The 21,582-nt window shown below is 44.8% G+C and overlaps 1 protein-coding gene across 19 annotated transcripts in view; it reads left to right on the top strand.

The window, feature by feature from the left end:
• LOC148035083 (folate transporter 1, chloroplastic-like) overlaps nucleotides 1-21,582 on the top strand; it is a 130,438-nt gene that overhangs the window by 91,369 nt on the left and 17,487 nt on the right. For 2 of the 19 annotated variants that reach the window (XM_087680024.1, XM_087680023.1), the window contains exon 6: nucleotides 19,544-19,717. The exons of 16 other annotated variants lie outside the window; for them this stretch is intronic. In XM_087680024.1, coding sequence (XP_087536150.1) covers nucleotides 19,544-19,611 — 68 coding nt within the window. In that variant the 3' untranslated portion in view covers nucleotides 19,612-19,717. One more of the 19 variants, XM_087680025.1, reaches the window with a different exon arrangement.

The following is a 21,582-nucleotide window of genomic DNA, read 5'->3' as shown; positions in this document are numbered from 1 at the left end:
GGCTCGGGTACGGAAATGTCCTCTGTAGGAGTCATGTGATATGTAGCTCCACTGTCCACAATCCAAATTGGAGCTGAAGTGCTCGGCTGTGACGAGTGGGCCTCTGCAGTAACCTCGTCGGGAAGCAACTCACAAATGTGGACGAGACTCGCATGTGATGTCTCTATGGAGACGATATGGGCCTCTGTAGACCAGTCAGACAAGCCCTCTGGAGTTGAGAACATTGTCGACTGAGATGACTGTGCGGTGGCAGTGTGAGTCTGACCTTTAAACTGCCCCTTGCCATCACCTTGCCTTTCCTGTTGGGGGTTGCCCAACTGAGGGACGGGGGTCTGAGACTTAGGTTTTGGTGCTGTGCCTCGTGCCTTTGATCGACACTCGTCGTCAAAATGGCCAGCCTTTTGACAATGTTGACAATACCTATTCTTTTTAGGTACATTCTGCCACCGAGGTTTGAGTTGTGACTGGGAGTTTCCTTGAGAATCCCCAGATTGATTTAGCTTTTGAGTTTGATTTTGATTTTGAGTGGAGGTTTGGTTTGGTTTGCCCTTCCCTTGTTGCCCTTTCTGAGAATGAGCAAGAAGAGCCCCCTCTGAAGAGGAATTCATATGAAACTGATCGAACAACCGTGCGTAACGCAACAACTGACACTCAAATTCATAGAATGTAGGCATGGTAGGCTTTGAAACTATTCCTTCCACAAAATTGAAGTATTTCTTGGGGAGTTTATTTAGGAACAATGTGACCTAATCGTCAGAGGACTTGGAAGTCCCCGTAGTGGAGAATTCAGTGAGGAGATGCCAATACTCAGCCAACTTGACTTTCAAGTCATCCGGGTCAGTGATTTTGAAAAGCTGAAGCTCATGGTCAAGATTAATACGACGGGTCCTATCTCGAGCCGCATAGCGGTCAGTCAAGTGTACCCATCGCTCTGACGCTAAGTCAAAATGCTAAAGCTGAGAATGAAACTCTTGTAATAAGCCTTACATTAGCTCGACAATAGCGAAGGCATTCCTAGCCTTCCATGAGCGGACGACCTCGTATGGAACAATTGCGGAATCGGGTGGGGTTTCAACCCTTGGACTAGATCCCATAGGTTCTGTGAATCAAGGACACGTCTCATCAAATTCGACCAAGTAGTAAAGTTCGACCCGTTAAAACGAGTCTTGTCATTAAATGCATTCTTAGCAGAAGATGAGCTAGAACCATGATGTGTAGAGTAGGTGGAGTAAGATGATGGTGGAAAAGATGGTGGAGGTGAGAGTGTCTGATAAGAGTAAGGAGGGGGAAGAGGTGGGTAGGCAGAAGTAGGCTGTGAGTGTCCAATGAGTGCCGATTGATGCGGAGACATTGGAACATGAATGTTTCCATAAGGTGCCGGTGTAGGTGGAGGCACTGGGACACAGTAGCCTTGTCCAAAGTAAGGCTGTGACACAACATTATAACGAGAAGGTCCACTAAGCAATGCCATGGAGGCAAACTGTGGAGGCAATTGATCCACACTTGGGAGAGACTGAGTGGGATACCCAGGCTGCAATGATCCCGAAAGTGTGTATGAGGTAGGTGGAACACCACTCGGCTGAGAGAAGGATGAGGTCTTAAAGGATGTGCCTATGTTTCCATAAACCCCCGGAGTGATGTGCGGTGCAACATGAGGTGTCTAAAATGGAAATGTAAATGGTGTAAATGGAAGTGGTGAAGCAGCGGAAGAATGTGGTGGGATGGGTGGGTTTTGAAAGTGAGGTGTATGAGGTGGAGATTCTTTTTGTTCATTTTTATCATTAAAGGCTGAAAATGAAACTGTGAAGATGATGATATACCATATAATGAAGTGAAAGGAACACCAAATTCATTCTGATTATGTGAAGTAGACAGAAAAGGAAGGACAGAAGAAGAGTTACCTGGCTTTTTCTTATAATCCCCGTGATGTGTGTTAACATACAAGAATTGTTCCTCTAGAGGACCTTTTCCGTAATCAACAGATTGGACTCTTTCTTCCACATGATCTCTACTAGTATATTGCAAAACAGAAGAGGTAAAAAAAGAAGGCACATAAGATGAATCAAAAGTACCTTGCACCGAAGAGGACGGAAGAGTCTGAAAAAATGGAGCATACTCCGGATCTTGCTCTCCAAGAGGGGGGCCCATCCCTGATGGAGGTCTCGACGGCCCTGCAACATCATCAGACTTACGTGCAACATTTGAAGAGTGAAATCCATGCTTACCTTCATTTAGAAGCTTTTCTTGAAGGGCAATCCTTCGATCGAGCTTCTCAATCTTCTTTTGTCGATAGGCTATGATCAGTTTATATTTCTTAGAGGTCAGCTTGCCTATTTTTTCTTCCATCTACTCAGATGTTTCTCCCACCATGTCGGAACTTTGTGGAGCAAGCTGATCGGCCCACTCTCGCTCGGTTCTCGGCATAGGCTGATCTGGAGACTGAATCGGTGTTGATGTGTTCAAAGGCATTTGAACCTACTGTTGTTCTTGCTTCTTGGGAAGAGCTTTCAGATCAAAGGCCTAGGTTTCTCAGAGAGTACCAGGCTCTGATACCATGTAAAAAAAAATACCCTAACACAAAAACATAAACAAAAACCGTACGACAAAGCATAGACTGATAAAAAGAACATAGTTAGGGTTAGGGTTAGAGTAACTCAGAGACAATGAACACAACGAATAAATGAAATGATATGACTACTAATAATACGATGCTCATGCAGCAAACACACTATGCAGTGAATGAATACTGAACCTCAAACTCCTGTATCTCTAGGATCAGGGCAGGGGTAATGAGTTGGAGAGTGTGTCATACTCCAAATGGATCCCGAATCGCAGCAAGGCAGCCTCCGGATGTCGAACACTTGCAAACGCAGTAGTGAGAAGCTGGATCTGATGCAGACAGCAGTGAGGAGAGAGAAATACTAAAAACGGAGCCTGCAGGAGAGAGAAAGACTAAAAACACAAGTAGGACAGCCTGCAGGAGAGAGAAAGACTAAAAACGGAGCTTGCAGGAGAGAAAAGGCTAAAAACGCAGGCAGGACAGCTTGCAGGAGAGAGAAAGACTAAAAACGCAGGCAGGTGAGAAACAGTGCAGCCACTGCAGCAGGAGAGAGAAAACTGTCAGGGTGGCAGCTGGAGCCTGCAAACGCAGTAGTTTGCTGGCATGGCAGGCTGTACGACAGCAGTGCAGATGAACAACAGTCAGTTGCCAGGCAGAAACAGCAGCAATCAGTGTGCGGAGGGCTGGAAACATGCGCCAGACTGTAGGGAACAGTGATGGACAGCAAGGGCTGAGATGTCCTCCGTGACTAGGGTGTGGGCAGCAAGCTGGTAACGGGTTTTAGATTCTCTTCCACTTAACTTTCTTGACCCGCTCCCTGTTTTAGGGTTTTGGCTAAAATAAGCCTAAATTAAGCATGTGTTGGGGCTGTTTAAGTGGCTAAGTGCATTTCTTAGCACAACACCCCACACCCGCCACATACTTCCGACCATCCCACCATCTCTCGATCCTCTTCCCCTCCAGCATCTCCCCTGTCGAGCACCCTCCCTGATCCGCACCCATTTCAGGTAATCTTCCCCAGACCCACTCCCGCTCCTCTTACAGGAGGTGATGAGCCACGCACGCCTACATCCTCCTCGCACCAGTAGTCTTCCCCCTTCCACACAGTCACGAGCTCATCTGCCCCTGCTGCTTGTCACACCTTCCCAAGACAGGCACAACTGTTTCCATAGGAGTTCTTCCGTAGTGGCCCATGGTCCTACCAGAGAGTTACGGAGTGCAGAGAGTTTCCACTACCTCTAGAGATGGGGATCTTCGTGGTTCACAAGTCAAGGAGGGGTAAGGTCCATCTACTAGCACCACTGGATGGACCGAACTACTCTTTCTTCTTTCAGTTCTCTCACTCAGGGGATTGGACGACGACACAGATAGAGGAGTTGAAGAGTCAGGTGGCGGACCACATCTCTCAATGGATAGGAGAAGAAAGACTAGCATTGCTTGCATAGCAATGGCTTGGTTATATGATGGACATTAACTGGTGGGCTAGTGCCGAGGTCCCACACTTCAGCATTATCTTTCGAGCCCCTCCACAGTGGAGGGCTGTGAGGGATGTGATCGAGTGGCCCCTAGTACAGGCGGCAAGTTTCTACTAGTGTACGGAGTCAGGACTCTCAGCATGGTTGATAGATGCATTGATAGTACTACCTGGAGCATCTATCACTCCTATGGTTAGGCCAAGGGCCACCATGGGGGACTAGAGTTCGCCATCTAGACTTGTGGCAAAGCCTACTTGCATGCCCCATAGTTTCTCATCCTCATCAGCAGCCTCCACACCAAACAGATGTCTGTTCGGTCAATTGCAGGTTTCCCCATGAGCTTACACCTTGCATCCTGGAATGTGAATAGTCTCCACTACAGTGGGGCATGTGGTTCCAGGAAGTTGATTGTTCAGCAGGAGCTGTAGCCTGCCCTTGCCGGACGGATCAACATTTTACTTCTGCAGGAGCAGAAGCTCACTCTCTCCTAGGTCCAATGGGTAGGGAAGGTACTCTCGGGCAGCTTGCACACTTATTAGGAGCACGCTATAGGTGCCCACGACAGAAATGGAAATGTATGCACCTTTATTGGCCCGAGTCTCACCGCCTGTGTATGAGACCGCGGGACGAAGTGGCAGCGAGGGTTCTATGGATCAGACTGGATATTGGGGACTCGTGCCTTGGAGTCCTCAACGTCTATGCCCCTACAGAGGCTAGGGCACGCAGCAGGTTCTGGGTGGAGATCGCGGATGGACTCCTGGATCGTTGCACGAGTCTTCAACAACCTGGAGACTTTGGAGGATCAGCAAGGCAGAGGCAGAAACTATCAGGGCATGACCAGGGAGGAGCAGGAGGCATGGGAAGTATTTCTGTTGGTGCTAGGTGCACGTGATGCTTGGAGAGACCTTGCTTTCCATAGGAGGGAGAGGTCGCTGGACTTCTGTTGGGGATACAGGCGGTTAGGTAGAGTCTTGCTGGAGTGCTTGGACAGGTTTTATGTGGGAGAGTGGGAAGACTTTCGTGGAGGCTAGATTTGGCAGGCACCACGTTGTCTGATCATTGCTCGATTCTCTTGACACTAGATCCCCCAGCATCTGCCCTAGACACTTGATCGTGTAGGATCCCTGACTCGATCTATAGGAGGGCGGAGGTGACGAGTGTCACAACTCTATAGAAACAGAATTTGTATCCTTTTTCATTAATTTGTCTATATAATGATTTATTAAATTTATTTCCTTTGCACTAATTAGATATAAAGAAAAGTGCATTGGAGCTGGCCACTGATGAGTGGTCACAGGTTATGGTGGACCCACGCGGTGGGTTAGAGAAAAGATAGTTCACACTTCCACCTATATGGCCCGATTGGGCGCCTGTGACTAGAACTCACGCATATCAGGGTTAGACTCGCACACAGAAAGGATTGATGCCTTGAAGTGTGGGCTAGATCCACCAGAACATACAGTTACAATCAACAAGATGGCAAGATCATGAAATGCTTGTATAATGTGCATGTGTGGGCTGAAAGCTTGAAATGCACATTTCTTTGCATAGGAAAGTCACATGAAGATTTTGATACCGTTTTTGCGATGTACACGGAAAAAGCTTTCATATGACACCCATATTGGGGGGGTCCCTAAATTTTAGGAGATTCCTAAATTTTAGGAGGTCCCTAAAATTTAGGAGCCTCGAATTAGCCTAAAAATGCTAGTCCTAAAAAATAGGGATGTCATTCTAAAAATAGTAAGTTCTGTACTCTGACTGTGCTTACTAAATTTGGTTGTTTCTATTCTTGACAGTATTCAACCCAAAAAGGAAGGCCATAGAGAAGAGACAAGTGTCAAGACACTTGTCACACAAGTTTCCAAGTGTCCCACCACTTGTCACATCTCATGACATGTGGCTGGACACTTGTCTTGTGCTACTCCACTTTCCCCTTTTGTATTAGCTCTCCCCTCTCCTACAAATAAGAGTTCGTTTTTCTTCATTCAACATCATTTTTCTTTGCTGTAAACTCATGTACAGCACCCACAGATAGCGAGAAACTGGCCCCATCCATCCCCATTATTATCCCCCACTTTTCCATTATCAAATTCCTCCATATTCCCTCTTCTATCACTGCTGTTTACAGGACAGCAAGCCTGTAAATTTATTACAACACCTCCTTCTTGAGCTCTTTCTTTCATTTTAGCAACAAGAAGCAAGCCCTATCCATGTACTGCTGATCAACGATGGAGAAAGGCTGATTTCCCCTTTTTCTTCTCTCATACTGTAAAGAAATCAGTTCTTATCATTGCATAATAGATAATGCATGTGTGTTTGTACATCTTTGCATGATCTTGTGAGAGTGAGAATTACTTTTTCTCACTCTCAGGTTGATTGTAACTGAGCTCTTCCCTAAGGGACTTGGGTTGAGCAGAAATACATTCCTTCGGGGGGGGGGGGGGGGGGTTGCCCATCTTCAACCCTCAATCTTGTCTCCATTACTTTTACATTTTCATGGCTGTAATTTTGTGAGTAATTTTCATTTTCAGCTTTAAGTGTTCATTCTCTTTTATATTAAATCTCGAAAACAAGCGAATATCATAATTGCTAAGCATACTACGTTGTTCGAGGTGTTTACAGTGGTATCAGAGCTTTGGCTCGGTCCTCACCCCCAACACTGGTAGTGCTTACAACTATAAGTTTATTTGTTTTCAGCCCTTGCATTGAGTGCTTGAGCATATTTTTTTCTTTAGTCTCAATGGATCAATCGAGTGCTATCCTTCAAGCCATTCAAAGTCTTAGAGAGGAGAATCAGCAAATTCGTGAGCAACTTCTCAAACTAGAAAAAGTTGAGAATCCCAAAGAATTCAAGGAAAGAAGCCCATCTACTTCAAGGAGACAAAGCCATACCAATGAAAGGAGCCGATCAAGAAGTCCAACTACTTCTAAGAGGCAGTCCCATTCTACTTCAAGACAAAGAAAGAGATCGCGTCGAAGCTCATCCTCTTCTTCAAAGTCATCTGGCGCCTATTCTGATGGATCCTCTTCTAGTAATGAAGAGTCACACCCTTCTCGTGGAAGACCTCATCATCGTCAAAGGCGTCGACATTCTTCACCCTCGTCTCCATCTTCATCCCGATCAAGCACTTCATCATCTTCAACCTCAAGATCCGAGCATGGACGAAGGCATAAGAAGAAGAAGAAGACTAAGTCACTATCTCAACTTGAAAAGAAGATCAAGTTCAGTATGTATGATGGTTCCCGAAATCCTGATCTTCTTTTGAAGTTTATTCGTCAATTTCAAATTTTGTATGGTCGTGACAAGTATAAAGAAAAATAAAAGATTAAGTTTGCAGCTTTACATTTAACCGACTTAGCCCATACTTGGTGGACGTGGTTGGAATATGATCATGCTGCCCCAAAATCATGGCAGTCCTTTGTTCGCATGATACAAAGCCAATTTCTTCCTGTTCATTTCAAAAGAGATATAAAAATGGAATGGGATCGGCTTTGGCAAAGGAAAAATGAGTCACTTGGTGACTATACCAAGAGATTTTGGGAGCTACTTTTGAAGGTCCAACATTTCAAGAAGATCAGCAGTTCGGAAAAGCTTAGGAAGTTTCAAGGAGGTTTGCATTTTAAACTTCGTACTGCTCTTAATCATTATCATTGTTCTAGTCTCAGGGAACTCATTGACCATGCTGAGACATGGGAAATGGAGCACAATGGAAACAAATCATTCCAAAAGAATGATAACAAGAGAGTAGCTGACAATGAGGAGTATTCAGCCCCAAATGAAGGACAAAAACAGTGGCAAAAGCAGCCATCAAATCAAAAGAAGATGAAGCCCTATGCACCTCTTAATGCTCCTCAATTTCGCTCCAATCTATACCCATAAGCAAAGCAATTTTCCGAAGAAGAAAAGCAACGCTTCATGAAAGAAGGGAAGTGCTTTAAATGTGGACAAACAGGCCACATAGCGAAGCAATGTCCAAACAAGGGACAAAGCAAGGATTCTGACAACAAGCCTAAGTCGCCAGTGAAAATCAATGCTATCAGTGATGTAGTTGCAAACACAACTCACACTCCAGAGACGTGCAAATTATTAAAAGCTTGGGGACAGTTGCAAGGTAAGCAAGCACTATTCTTGATAGATCTTGGGGCGAATGAAAATATCATTTCCTTGCAATTAGCTAAAGAGCTTGGATTAAAGAATGAAGAGATGGACACTCTGGCAGAAGTTCGCCAAGCTTTAAATGCTGATGAAGGTGACACAGTGAAGACTGTGATACCCTACATTGGCAAGCTCAAGTTTCAAATTCAAGGCTACAGTGACGAAGATACCTTCTATATCGGAGACCTTGATGGTTGCGATGTGATTCTTAGCATGCCCTGGAATCATAGAGTAGATTCAACCATCTTCTCTCAGAAAAAGAAGGTAGAACTCACCAACAAAGGTAAGAAGTACGAGATCCAAGCTGGAGTTTCTGGAGACACCATACCTATGGTAAGCCATATGTAAGTCTCTAGAGCAATTAAGGATTGTGTTCAATGTTGTCTGCTTTATGTCACTGATGTAAAAGATAATATGAATGCTGAAAACCAAGAGCAACTTCAGCTCTTGGAAAAGTATAAAGATTGTTTTTCGGAAGATCTTCCTTATCAGCTTCCCCCAGAAAGGCCAGAAGACCATCATATTGATATTATCCCGGGCAGTTCTCCTCCTAATACAGCACCATACCGTGTGAGCCGTCCTCAACAAGAAGAAATTAGAAAGCAAGTCGAAGACCTACTCAACCGTGGGCTAATTAGGCCAAGTAGCTCACCATTTTGTTCACCGGTTCTTTTTGTTCAAAAGAAAGATGGCACATTCAGGATGTGCATTGATTATCGAGCCCTCAACAAAATCACTGTGAAGAATCGGTTTCCTATTCCCAGAATTGACGACATTTTAGATCGTCTAGGAGGCTCAAAGGTTTTTAGCCACATTGATCTAAAGAGTAGTTATTATCAAATTAGGGTAATACCACAAGATGTACACAAAACTGCTTTCCGCACTTCATACGGTCTTTATGAATTCTTAGTGGTTCCTTTCGGATTAACCAATGCACCAGCCACCTTTAATCGAATGATGTAGCGCATCTTTAGAGAGCATCGACAATATGTCGGTACTTTCTTTGATGATATTCTTGTCTTTAGCAAGAATGAAGAGGATCACCATCAACACTTGGAAATTGTTCTACAATTACTACAACAAAATCAACTCTTGGTAAATGGTAAAAAGAGTGAATTTTTCATGCATAAAATAAATTACCTTGGGCATGCCATCTCTTCTGAAGGGATTCAGATGGATCTTGAAAAGATCAGGATAATCCAAGAATGGCCTTATCTTCGTGATGTACATGAGGTGCGATCGTTTCTTGGCTTATGTTCTTATTACCGCCGCTTCATCAAGCATTTTGCACATATGGCTTCTCCACTTCATGACCTTACAAAGAAGAAAAGCTCTTTCCAATGGAAGGAAAAAGAGAAGGCAGCCTTCACAAGGCTGAAAACAGCTCTTACTTCTGGACCTGTTCTTATCATTCCAGATCTGGTAAAACCATTTGTGGTGGAAGCAGATGCTTGCGGTGATTGTATTGGTGCAGTGCTAAATCAAGAAGGCCATGCCGTAGCCTTTGAAAGCCGCCGTCTAAATGATGTGGAGAAAAGGTATGACATTTATGAAAAGGAGCTCTTAGCAGTGGTTCATGCTTTAAAGATATGGAAACATTATCTTTTAGGCAATGAATTCCTTATTAAAACCGATCATCAAAGCTTGAAGTATTTCAAGACTCAAAAGCATTTGCAGGAGAAACATGCAAGATGGGAAAATTTCTTGTCTATGTTTCATTTTCAAATTATGTACACTCCAGGGAAACAAAATGTAGTTGCTGATGCACTTTCTAGAGTGCCTCGCATTGCAACTATTACAGTGGCTCATCATGAAGATTTTCAAATGATGAAGAATACTTATGATGAAGATACTGATTTTGCAGCAATTTGGTCAAATTTACAGCAAGGAGGTTCTCATCCAGATTATTCCATCAAAGACGGTTACCTTCTCATGAACAATCGCCTTTGTGTCACTCTTCCTGTTCAACAAAAGGTGCTTAAAGAAAGTCATGAACCCCCTTATGCAGGGCATAGAGGGAGGGCAGCCACTCAGTGTGCAATTGAGTGCTACTTTTATTGGCCAACATTACGAAAAGATACACATAACTTCATTGAGGCTTGTCTGGTATGCCAAAAATCCAAATATGATAGGCAGAAGATTCCAGGATTGTTGCAACCTCTTCCAGTGCCCAAAGATCTATGGGAATCTATCACAATGGATTTCATCTCAGGTATTCCAAGAACACCTCAAGGTCATGATATGATTTGGGTCATGATTGATAGATTCAGCAAACAATCACATTTTATTCCATGTCATAAAACATTGAAATCCGCACAAGCTGCAAGACTTTTCATTCAACATATCTTCAGATTACATGGTATGCCTTCTGAGATCATTTCAGATAGAGACTCCAAATTCACAAGTAACTTTTGGCGTGCTTTATTTGAGAATTTGGGAACCACTTTAAAGTTCTCCTCAGCTTTTCATCCTCAAACTGACGGCCAAACAGAGGTGATGAATCTCACTCTTTTGGATATGTTGAAAGCTTATGTTAGTGAACATAAGTCACAATGGGAGAAATATCTTCCATTATTGGAGTTTGCTTACAACAATACAGTGCACTCATCCACAGGGAAAGCTCCAAATGAAATAGTACAGGGTAAAGTGATTCCTCCTCCAATTATTCGCACTAAAGATAAGATTTTTGCTGCTGATGAGTTTGCTTCAGATTTAAAAACCGCAATGGATCAAGTTCGAGCCACTATCAAAGTTGCCCAAGAGCGACAAAAGAAGCAAGCGGATAAACGAAGAAGACCTTTGGCTTTTGAAAAAGGTCAATATGTCTTGCTAAAGTTTGATAAAAGCAGGCTCAAACAAGGTTCTGGTCAAAATTCATCTTTTCCAAAGCTCTCCAGTATATACTTTGGACCCTTCAAAGTGATTGAGAAAATAAATGAAGTTTCTTATCGACTTGAGCTTCCTACTCATTGGAAAATACACAATGCTTTTCATGTAAGTTTGCTAAAACCTTACATAGGACCAGAACCAAAGGAACCCATTACTGAAGATCCCCCAGAAGTTGAAGAAACAGAGCAACTCTTGGAACCTGAAAAGATTTTGTTTCTCAAGGATCGAACCACGAGAAGTGGCCTTGTGACACGAAAATTCTTACTAAAATTCAAGAATCTACCCACAACAGATGCACAGTGGGTAGATGAAAAATTCATGAAGGATTATCCAAATATTCTACAGCAATATCAAGAAGCTTTTCAGCTGAGGACAGCTGAATAAAAGCCAGAGGGCTGTCACAACTCTATAGAAACAGAATTTGTATCCTTTTTCATTAATTTGTCTATATAATGATTTATTAAATTTATTTCCTTTGCACTAATTAGATATAAAGAAAAGTGCATTGGAGCTGGCCACTGATGAGTGGTCACAGGTTATGGTGGACCCACACGGTGGGTTAGAGAAAAGATAGTTCACACTTCCACCTATATGGCCCGATTAAGCGCCTGTGACTAGAACTCACGCATATCAGGGTTAGACTCGCACACAGAAAGGATTGATGCCTTGAAGTGTGGGCTAGATCCACCAGAACATACAGTTACAATCAACAAGATGGCAAGATCATGAAATGCTTGTATAATGTGCATGTGTGGGCTGAAAGCTTGAAATGCACATTTCTTTGCATAGGAAAGTCACATGAAGATTCGGATACCATTTTTGCGATGTACACGGAAAAAGCTTTCATATGACACCCATATTGGGGGGGTCCCTAAATTTTAGGAGATTCCTAAATTTTAGGAGGTCCCTAAAATTTAGGAGCCTCGAATTAGCCTAAAAATGCTAGTCCTAAAAAATAGGGATGTCATTCTAAAAATAGTAAGTTCTGTACTCTGACTGTGCTTACTAAATTTGGTTGTTTCTATTCTTGACAGTATTCAACCCAAAAAGGAAGGCCATAGAGAAGAGACAAGTGTCAAGACACTTGTCACACAAGTTTCCAAGTGTTCCACCACTTATCACATCTCATGACATGTGGCTGGACACTTGTCTTGTGCTACTCCACTTTCCCCTTTTGTACTAGCTCTCCCCTCTCCTATAAATAAGAGCTCGTTTTTTTTCATTCAACATCATTTTTCTTTGCTGTAAACTCATGTACAGCACCCACAGATAGTTAGAAATTGGCCCCATCCATCCCCATCATCATCCCCCACTTCTCCATTATCAAATTCCTCCATATTCCCTCTTCTATCACTGCTGTTTACAGGACAACAAGCCTGTAAATTTATTACAGCACCTCCTTCTCGAGCTCTTTCTTCCATTTTAGCAACAAGAAGCAAGCCCTATCCATGTACTGCTGATCAACGATGGAGAAAGGCTGATTTCCCCTTTTTCTTCTCTCATACTGTAAAGAAATCAGTTCTTATCATTGCATAATAGATAATGCATGTGTGTTTGTACATCTTTGCATGATCTTGTGAGAGTGAGAATTACTTTTTCTCACTCTCAGGTTGATTGTAACTGAGCTCTTCCCTAAGGGACTTGGGTTGAGCAGAAATACATTCCTTCGGGGGGGGGTTGCCCATCTTCAACCCTCAATCTTGTCTCCATTACTTTTACATTTTCATGGTTGTAATTTTGTGAGTAATTTTCATTTTCAGCTTTAAGTGTTCATTCTCTTTTATATTAAATCTCGAAAACAAGCGAATATCATAATTGTTAAGCATACTACGTTGTTCGGGGTGTTTACAACGAGACAGATAGAGCAGCTCTGGATTGGGGAGTGGGGTAGGAGGGACCGGATCGTAGAGGAGGTTGCAAAGGTCCTAGCCGAGTCGAGTAGAATCTGCCAAGAGGCAGCCATACAGGCTAAGCAGTAGAGCTGGGAGGAGAGAGTGCTCCGGTGGGACCTTGCAGCCACACAAAGACTACTACAGGAGGCACCAGGGGATCCCACCCTCCACGCACAGGAGGTGCGAGCACGAGCAGCCATTTGCTAGCCTAGAAGACAGGCGCTCTGAGTTCCCTTTTGCGCACCTCAGTAGCTTTTTGGGGGCGGAAGGGGAACACGATGTGCAAGGAGTTTTTCCAGGTGCACCAACCTCGCACCTCAGGAGAGCAGATACGTAGCCTTCAAGATCAGTATGGGAGGACTCGTTCTATCCCAGACAAGGTGATGGAGATTGCCACTGATTACTACAAATGCCTTTTCCAGGAGGAGATGGCCTCAGCTAGAAGACAACGATGTAGGCAGTAGGTCTAGGATCACATCCCGTTCCTTGTCACAGAGATGGGACGCTTCCTCCTTGCCCCCTTCACAGAGAAGGAACTGGAGGAGGCTTTCCATACACAGAATGGTCAGAAACGCCCGGGAGAGGATGGCCTCTCTAAGGCCTTCTTTATTACCTTCTGGGAAGTGGTGAAGGGCCCCCTAGTGATGGCCTTCCAAGAGATTTTCACTTCAGGACAAATTCCAGGGAGCCTTTTGGCAGGCCTTATCAATCTTCTCCCCAAAGGGAGAGACCGATTGGAGCTTTCCCAGTGGAGACCGATCACCTTATTGTCAGTGGCCTATAAGGTACTGGCAAAGATGAGTGGTAGGCGACTACACCTCGTGCTGCCAGACATCATCCATGACACATAAACAGGCTTTGTCCAGGATAGGAGTATGGTAGACAATGTATTCACCTTCTTTGAGGCGACAGAGTGGGCTCAGCACAGTGGGCAAAGACTGGCCGTACTACTCTTGGATTTCGAGAAAGCTTATGACAAGGTGGATTGGGATTTCCTAGAGGGCACCATGGTGAGGTTGGGTTTCCCCCAGGCTTGGATTCACGGGGTCGCCGCACTTTACAGATCGGCCACTAGCAAGGTTCTCATAGGTGGTAGACGAGGGGAGGAGTTTCGGTTGGAGAGATCAGTCCAACAGGGCTGCCCCTTTGCCCCATACCTGTTCCTACTCTTTGTAGAGGTGATGTCTCACTTTCTCAGGTCTCGTGTGAGCGGATTACGCGGCCTCCGACTTCCTGTGAGAGAGGAGACTGAGTTGCTAGACTCAGAGTATGCAGATGATACAACACTCTACATAGAGGATGATGAGTTGATGCTGGAGAGAGTGAGGCTGGCTGAGGTATTTTGTTCTGCAACGAGAGCAAAAATCAATTGGTGAAAGTCAGTTGGTTTCCTCACAGATCTGGACTCTAGCACAGAGTGGGGCGTTCACCTAGGATTTAGATGGGTGAGTAGAGGGCAGACCGTCTGGTACCTAGGGTTCCAGGTGGGACTCGACATCACTCCTGCCCAGCAGTTTCTTCTAGTCCTTGATTCTATTCGGGGGAAGATGACCTACTGGAGCACGGGTCACCTTTCACTAGCCGACCGAGCCCTGGTGGTTAACCAGGTCCTCCTAGCGACGTCCTGGTACATCGCCTCGCGTTGGTGCTTCTCCTCATCCTGCATAGTGTAGCTTCGCTGCCTAATGCAGAACTGATTTTGGTCCGGGTCAGACGACTCTAGGCATTCTCGTGCCAGGGTGGCGTGGGCAACCATCGTACGACATCGGTTGGAGGGAGGGCTTGGGATCATAGACCCAAAGTTTCAGAGCATGGCCATCTTGGGCAAGCTAGTTGTCCGCGGCCTCACACTGGGAGGGTAGACCTGGAAGGTCCTATTGCTTGCAGGAGGGTCTCCAGGATTGTAGACCGAGGCTTGGCGGTGAGTGGAGGCCGTCCTTGAGATGGATCTTCACGTCAGCCCAGGTCAGCCCCCCAGATCACCTTTCCTACACAGCTTACTCCGCGTGTGGCAGGGCCTCCATAAGACCCTAATCCAGAGCTCCCTAGGCTGCCAGGAGGAGATAGACTGTAAGCTGGTGTTTGGAACCCCCAGGTCAAAGATTGGGAAGGGGCATAGATTGGCGAGCGCCCCCACATCCAGTGGGCTGGTTGGGAGGCTGGCCTGGCTCGTACCATTAGGATATGGTGGGAGGTGTACAGGATGGCGGATGAGGAGGTGCTGCAATGAGTATCGGGCTGCCACGGAGGAGTGGAGTTGAGGCGAAGGGAGATAGACGCAACAATACCTCCGGAGTGGCTTGCTCCCTCGATACTAGTGTTGATAGAGCCCAGGGAGGTATGGGCCGCTAGGTTTTCACAAGCAGGCACCCCCCTACAGGTAGCAGGTAGAGTGGGCGGCGCCCCTCAAGGAATTTTCTTCACCGTTCAGGGGTGGGGGGGGGGGGCGTTTGGCCCTTGATAGAGGGCAGCAGGATGAGGGGATAGTTGCCCTTTTGTGGAGGAGGATTCGGGTGGTGGGCCTTCTGGGGAAGGCATGGCGACTGGACCCTTATGTTTTTTGAAAGGAGCTTAGGGAGTGGCACCTTTGGATTTGGGAGGGCAGACCACTTGATGAGCTGGAGTGGGATCCAGGAGAGTGGCTATGGCTGACCATTGCAGTCGCCAAGAAGCCATCGAGGTTCCTGGAGCACACTGCCAGGATTGGCAGACAAGTACTGATACAGGAGGATATGGATTGGGCGCGTAGCAAGCACTGGGCGGAGCACAGCATCATGGAGCCGTTCTGATGGACCTTCTGGCACTGCCTATGGGATAGTTGGAGGTTGAGGAGGGTATCGTATTTCTTATGGTTGGTGGCACATGGAGGCTTGGCGGTGGGAAGTTGGCTTGCGCAGATGCAGGAGGGAGGTTGTAAGCGTTGCACACAGCAGCCTTTGGAAACCTCGAAGCACTGCCTTTGGTCATGTGAGGAGGCGTAGCTCGTGTGGAGAGGAGCATGCCGCATCCTTCGCTGTACAGCACCCAGCCTTGGATGTATCTCATGGGGAGCTTTATGTTGGCAAGCAGTCAGCTAGGGCCGTCACCTTCTGTATGCGTCCGGGATGCAGGACACGATATTCATCATTGAGGCAGGGTCATGCGTAGTGGTCGGTTTGGAGGCTCTACCCATCTGCTAGGTATTGGAGCCCATAGTAGACCTCTTTGAGGTATGGGAGATCATAGGGAGTCTTACTGGATGGCATATCTGGAAGGCGCGGTGTCAGGAGACTTTCGGCGGAGAGACACTTTCAGCACAGGCGACCTTAGTAGAGCTCTGGACCTCCATCATCCACTCCCTCCGCGGCCGTTGGGATCAGGTGCAAGGCGAGTCTAGTGCTCGTTAGGAGCTCCGTTGTCATTTCATGCATACTTGGGGCGGCCAGGACCTGTTTTTCGTGATGCAGGCAGGCAGCCCCAGATGGCGATATACCCTCTCTCCATGGCTTCTTGCCTCCATCCCCCTGAGACCGCCTTGAGAGGTTTGTATACATGATGTATTTGTGTTTCTGCAGCAGCTCCAGCTAGTCTGTTGAGCATGAGCATTCCGTTGTAATCAGTTTTTTTGAGTAATATAATCAGCCACATTTTATTTGCAAAAAAGAAGAAGGAATGGTGTTGCAGGGAGAGCGAGCCCTGCTCTGTGCCACCCTGAGCCATGAATTGGGCCAGCCCTATCCTACGTGCAGCTTGAACCTTCTGCAGGTTGGCACCTGCTGCCCTAGTACTGCCAGTGAGCATTAGATTTGCTGAGAAGCGGCATTTAGCAGGCCTGTGCAGACGCTGCTCTGCCCTGTGCCCAGACCTGTACTTATTCCTGTTGTTGTAGTGGCATCCTGCCCCTGTGAACAGAAATAGCAGCTCTGCCCACCCATTTCCCTGTGAGCGGACCTGCTTTTCCAGTCAGAGAGAGAGTGAGAGAGGACGACCTGCTGTGCAAACGTGCTGTCCAGCTAAGCTCCGGTGAGGCAGTCAGATCATCAGCTGCACAATCACACAGTCCAGGAGACGTGCTGTGAACAGTCTTGCAATCCCGCAACAGACCAAGACAACCAGGACCTCTAAGACAGGTACACAGCTCTGCAGGCAATAAACAAACCTTCACAACCCTTGCACTGTCAGGCAGTTGTGCAGGTTTACAGTCCAGCTAGGGGTGAGTCTTCACAATCACCCAACGAGAGAGAGAGAGAGAGAGAGAGAGAGAGAGAGAGAGAGAGAGAGAGAGATTTACGAAAGAAAAAAGAGAGAGGCAGAATACATCGTTCGTGGATTATGGGAAAGATGATCTCCATGACCTCTTCGAGTTCAGATTACCCCTGCCTTTTCCATTTCCTTAGATGGACAGCCCGATGGCATGTTTGGCGTACTCGGAATGCCTTCATTTTTGATTCGGTATCCGGCATTCATGGTCATGTGGCCTGAATCCGGGGTTTAGTGTTGTGGCAAATCTCCTCTATGGTGTCTGCTGATCTAGTTCTTCTTGACATCGCTGCTCCTTGGTTGGATACTGTTCGCTCGACTCCAGCTGTTCTTTTGGTGTGACATTTCTGTGTTAGAGTCTGTGTAGACTTTCCTTCATGTCTGTTATTTTCAATGCTGACCCGATGGTCTGATGTAAATATTTACTACTTAATTCAATTATCTTCATGAAAAAAAAAAGAGAGGCAGAATCATTGAGGGGCAGTGGGCAGCAACCTTGAAGATAAATCTGCAGTCAACCCTTTTGTCATCATGTCAGAGCTCAATATGGCTTTCATAGCCCAAGTGGTTGATTCTTTGGGGTTGGATACAGAGGCAGAAGATGAGATGGTCCACACGCATTGAGGAGATGGCCGAGGAAATGGCTCCATGCTCTAATACACAGCTGGCTGTGAAATGCAGCAAACATGATGTAGATGCTTCCATGATGATCATCGAGAGTTCTACAACTTCAGAATCTCTGTTGTGCTCATATGTGCAGGCTGCCATAATACGAAGATTTAGGGTTCATGGGGGCATGTACTTAATACTGAGGGTCAGTTTTGTACATCTGCATCAATTTTTCTCAATCATTTGGTTTGTTCATGGAAAATGGTGCTTTGCAAGGTCCAATCATCAATGGCATCTGGCAAAGGATAGTCTGGCTGCCAATTCATTGCAGATGGAAATTCTAGTGGTGTATCATGTGCTTTCTTGGGAGGACAAATCAGAGGAGAGACCTAAGTTTAATCACATGTCTCACCTTGGATTGGTCTTGGTGGCTGATACCACTCTATTACTTGCTCATAATACAGGTTTATCCTTTAAAGGTTAAAGCAATGGTTGATGATCTTCATGACTGACTTCGTTTGGTTAAGAAGATGACAAATGATAACGGAGGTGACTTTATTGCCCCTGACCTCTAAAATTTGTGCAGGTAAAAAGGTATCTTCAAACAACTGCACGTATTGACTTTTCCCAAACAGAATAATTGAAAGGGCATATAGAATTGCAGTTGAGATCTCCCCATCCATATTATCACATTCAAGACTTCCAGAAAGCGTTTGGCCCAAGGCAGTGATGACCAATAAATATGAGAATATGATTGTATTTTTGTAGACACGACTGATGGGAGGCCACTACAGGTGGGTCAGTGTGCGAAAGGGTGGAGTGATGACTAATAAATATGAGAATATGATTGTATTTTTGTATACACGACTGATGGGAGGCCACTACAGGTTGGTCAGTGTGCAAAAGGGTGGAGTGCCTTGGACAAAAATTGTTGAAACTAGTCAGGATCAATGTGATAGAGAGCAATGTGAAGAAATTGAAGAGAATTGATCAAAGAACAATCAATTACATTGAAATCTGATTGCCCTCTTGAATTATAGCTGGTTAGTTCAGAATTGATGCTCGGCGGATTGGCTTCTTTATGGGCAGAATACATGTACATTGATTCTCCTTTGGATAAGTACAAGGCTTTAGAAGAGGGTATTTAGATCCCTAAGGCTATTGATTGTTTGTCTTCTGCTCCATTATGTTTGCTGGATTACTTAACAGTATTTTATGTTATGTCTAATCTTTTTGCACTTCATGCACTTTCAAATGCACCTGGACAGTGCTTGTGTAATCATGATCAAGGCAGGATGACATGGCAGGAGAGCCGTGTGGCTGGCAATGTCAAGGTGAGCAGGTCAGATCGCATATGTAGCTAGCAGTTCATGATGATGACACAGATCATGTGCAGGGCAGTTGTGGAGCAATCCATGCAAGGCAGTTGGGTTGTTGCTTCACTTTTTCTCTAGTTTGATCATTAATCGTTGATGTGGTGAAACTTACAACAAAGGGTCAGCAGTTCTTTTAACTAAGAAAAAATAAACGGCTGCTTTTTGAAGTGTTGGACTGCACGCTTAACAACCTTGCAACAAGGGTCAGTAGTTATTTTAATTAGGAAAAATAAACGGCTGCTTCATTTTAAAGTGTTGGGACTGCACACTTAACAACAGCCTATTAAAGGCGACTGTTGGCAGCTGAAAAGGGTGTTGTGGTGGACCATGGGTGATCATGTGTGCAGCATCACATCTTCTGCTGATCGTGCTAGTTGTGAGGAGCAGCAAAGAACAAGCCTTGCCCAGGAGCTAGAGTGCTCATGTGATTGAGGCGAGCTGGAGTGTTCATGGTTTGGTTGTGGCAAAGACTGTTCATGGCAAATTCGAGCCAGAGTGAAGAGCTGTCTTGGACAGGATAGGTAGGTGACGTTGTGGATTCATAGTGCTGGCTCATGCTTGGCTTCTTGAATCTATACCTGTACAAATCTCTAATTGAACTGCTGTAAACAAAAATTTGAGGATCTCTTCTGCCTTTTGGATTCTCTCATCTTCTGTTGAGTTGTGTAAACTAGGACCTAGTGCATTACACACTCAGGCTTGTTCTTGTGGTGGTAGCCTGCAACTTCAAGAAGTTGTCCTTAAGAAAATGTTGACCTTGGTGCTCTTTGTTGGAGGTTTCCTTGAGTAGAAGACAACATCTTTCATTGGGGTAGTGGTTTGTTGTCCTTTGAGCTCTTTTTTTTTAAACAACAAAGTGGAAGCACCATGTTCCAAAATAATACCTTCTAAATTTATTAGTGTCATTTCTTGAGTTATATTCTTTTGAGAGGCTGTCTATTAGCATTGTTCCTACATCCTTTAAAAGAATTTTTGCATCAATCCCATCTAGTTGGATCATGATGCTTCTCATTTTGGTATGTTTAGCAAGTGACACTTTGGGTCCTATAACATTGAGCACTTACAATTAAAATACACGATAATTCGTATCGTACAACTATCTAATGAATTACTCATGAAACAAAATTAGAGTTTAAGGATTTTTAAAAATTTTGATAAATAAAAAAATTATTAAAGTGTATTTAGTTCTCTTTATTTATATTTTAGGTTTCTCATGGCTCGCATTGTGAAGAAACAAAAGGAAATATTGCTCAGAGAGAGAAATGGAAGTCATTTCTAGGTGGAGTCATTCAATCCTAGTGAGGACGTGGAAAGGGGACTTTGGAGTCCACCTTTGAAGTAGATGGCAGATAAATGCCCCATCATGAGAGTCCACCTTATGAATACTAAGCAATATAACAAAAGAGAAGTTGCCCAAGGATGCTCGGAACCCTAGATGCAAAGGTCAAAATGAAGATACAACTTTTGTTGGACTTGTGGAAGAGCTATCCCAAACCATCTAGCCATAAAATAGTTCCCTTGATTAAGCATTCGTTCATCCGCTCAGCCAAACCATTTTGGGTTGGGGTATAGGGGGTGGTCAAGTGACGCTTAACACCCCTTTCATGGCAACAGGCTTCCTCCACAAAGATTTTGTTGTTGAAGAGCCTCTAATGAAGTGCCATCCAAGCATTTGTAGAGCCAAGGGTCTCCATCAATGCACAATTAGGAGGAAGTGTTGGATGTGTATGTGGATAAACAAAGAGATCCATCTACTCTAGTCTCAAAGATACTAAGACAAGATCGAGTTGTATGCAAGTATGACTCTTTGCTGAGTGGCAAGGCATGGGGATGGTTCAACTATTCAAGGTCTATAATGAGACATTTCCAAAGGAGACACAAGTTGGAGAGTACTTTATTCAACAGAATCCAATGATCTTAGTGCAACAGCAAGCTGCACTAGAGTGCCTTAGTATAATTTATATAATAGCAATGTTCCTTAATTATTTTGTCACATGTATTGCTCTTTGGTATGCATTATTGGATTCTATTTGAGTGTTTTGGGGTTGCTTGCAATGTTTCAAGAGGAGGGTATGTCACCAATGTGAAATGTGAATATACACTTTTTAAACTAATTACACAAGAAATTTCTAATCAAAGTACCTTAAATCTAGTTTCCTCATGCTCTAGAGTTGGCGACCATTACATTATCAATGAAGGTCATGGGTAATGGAGAGAGTCAAGGCCTTGTGACACAAGGGTAAGACCAAATAACGAGTTTAGAATCTTTGAAATTTTGAAAATTTAAGGCTAAAAGATTGAAACTTTCATCTAATGGAAGTTTGGCTAATGTTTGGGAAGTAGAACTTTATTGAAGTGAAGTTTGGCAAATTTAAGGGCATCACAA

Source organism: Lygodium microphyllum, chromosome 6 (genome assembly GCF_053477565.2).
Source record: "Lygodium microphyllum isolate KBCC chromosome 6, Lygodium_microphyllum_v1.1.10, whole genome shotgun sequence".
NCBI classification, from domain to species: Eukaryota; Viridiplantae; Streptophyta; class Polypodiopsida; order Schizaeales; family Lygodiaceae; genus Lygodium; species Lygodium microphyllum.
This window is presented reverse-complemented; position numbering and strand designations above follow the sequence as displayed.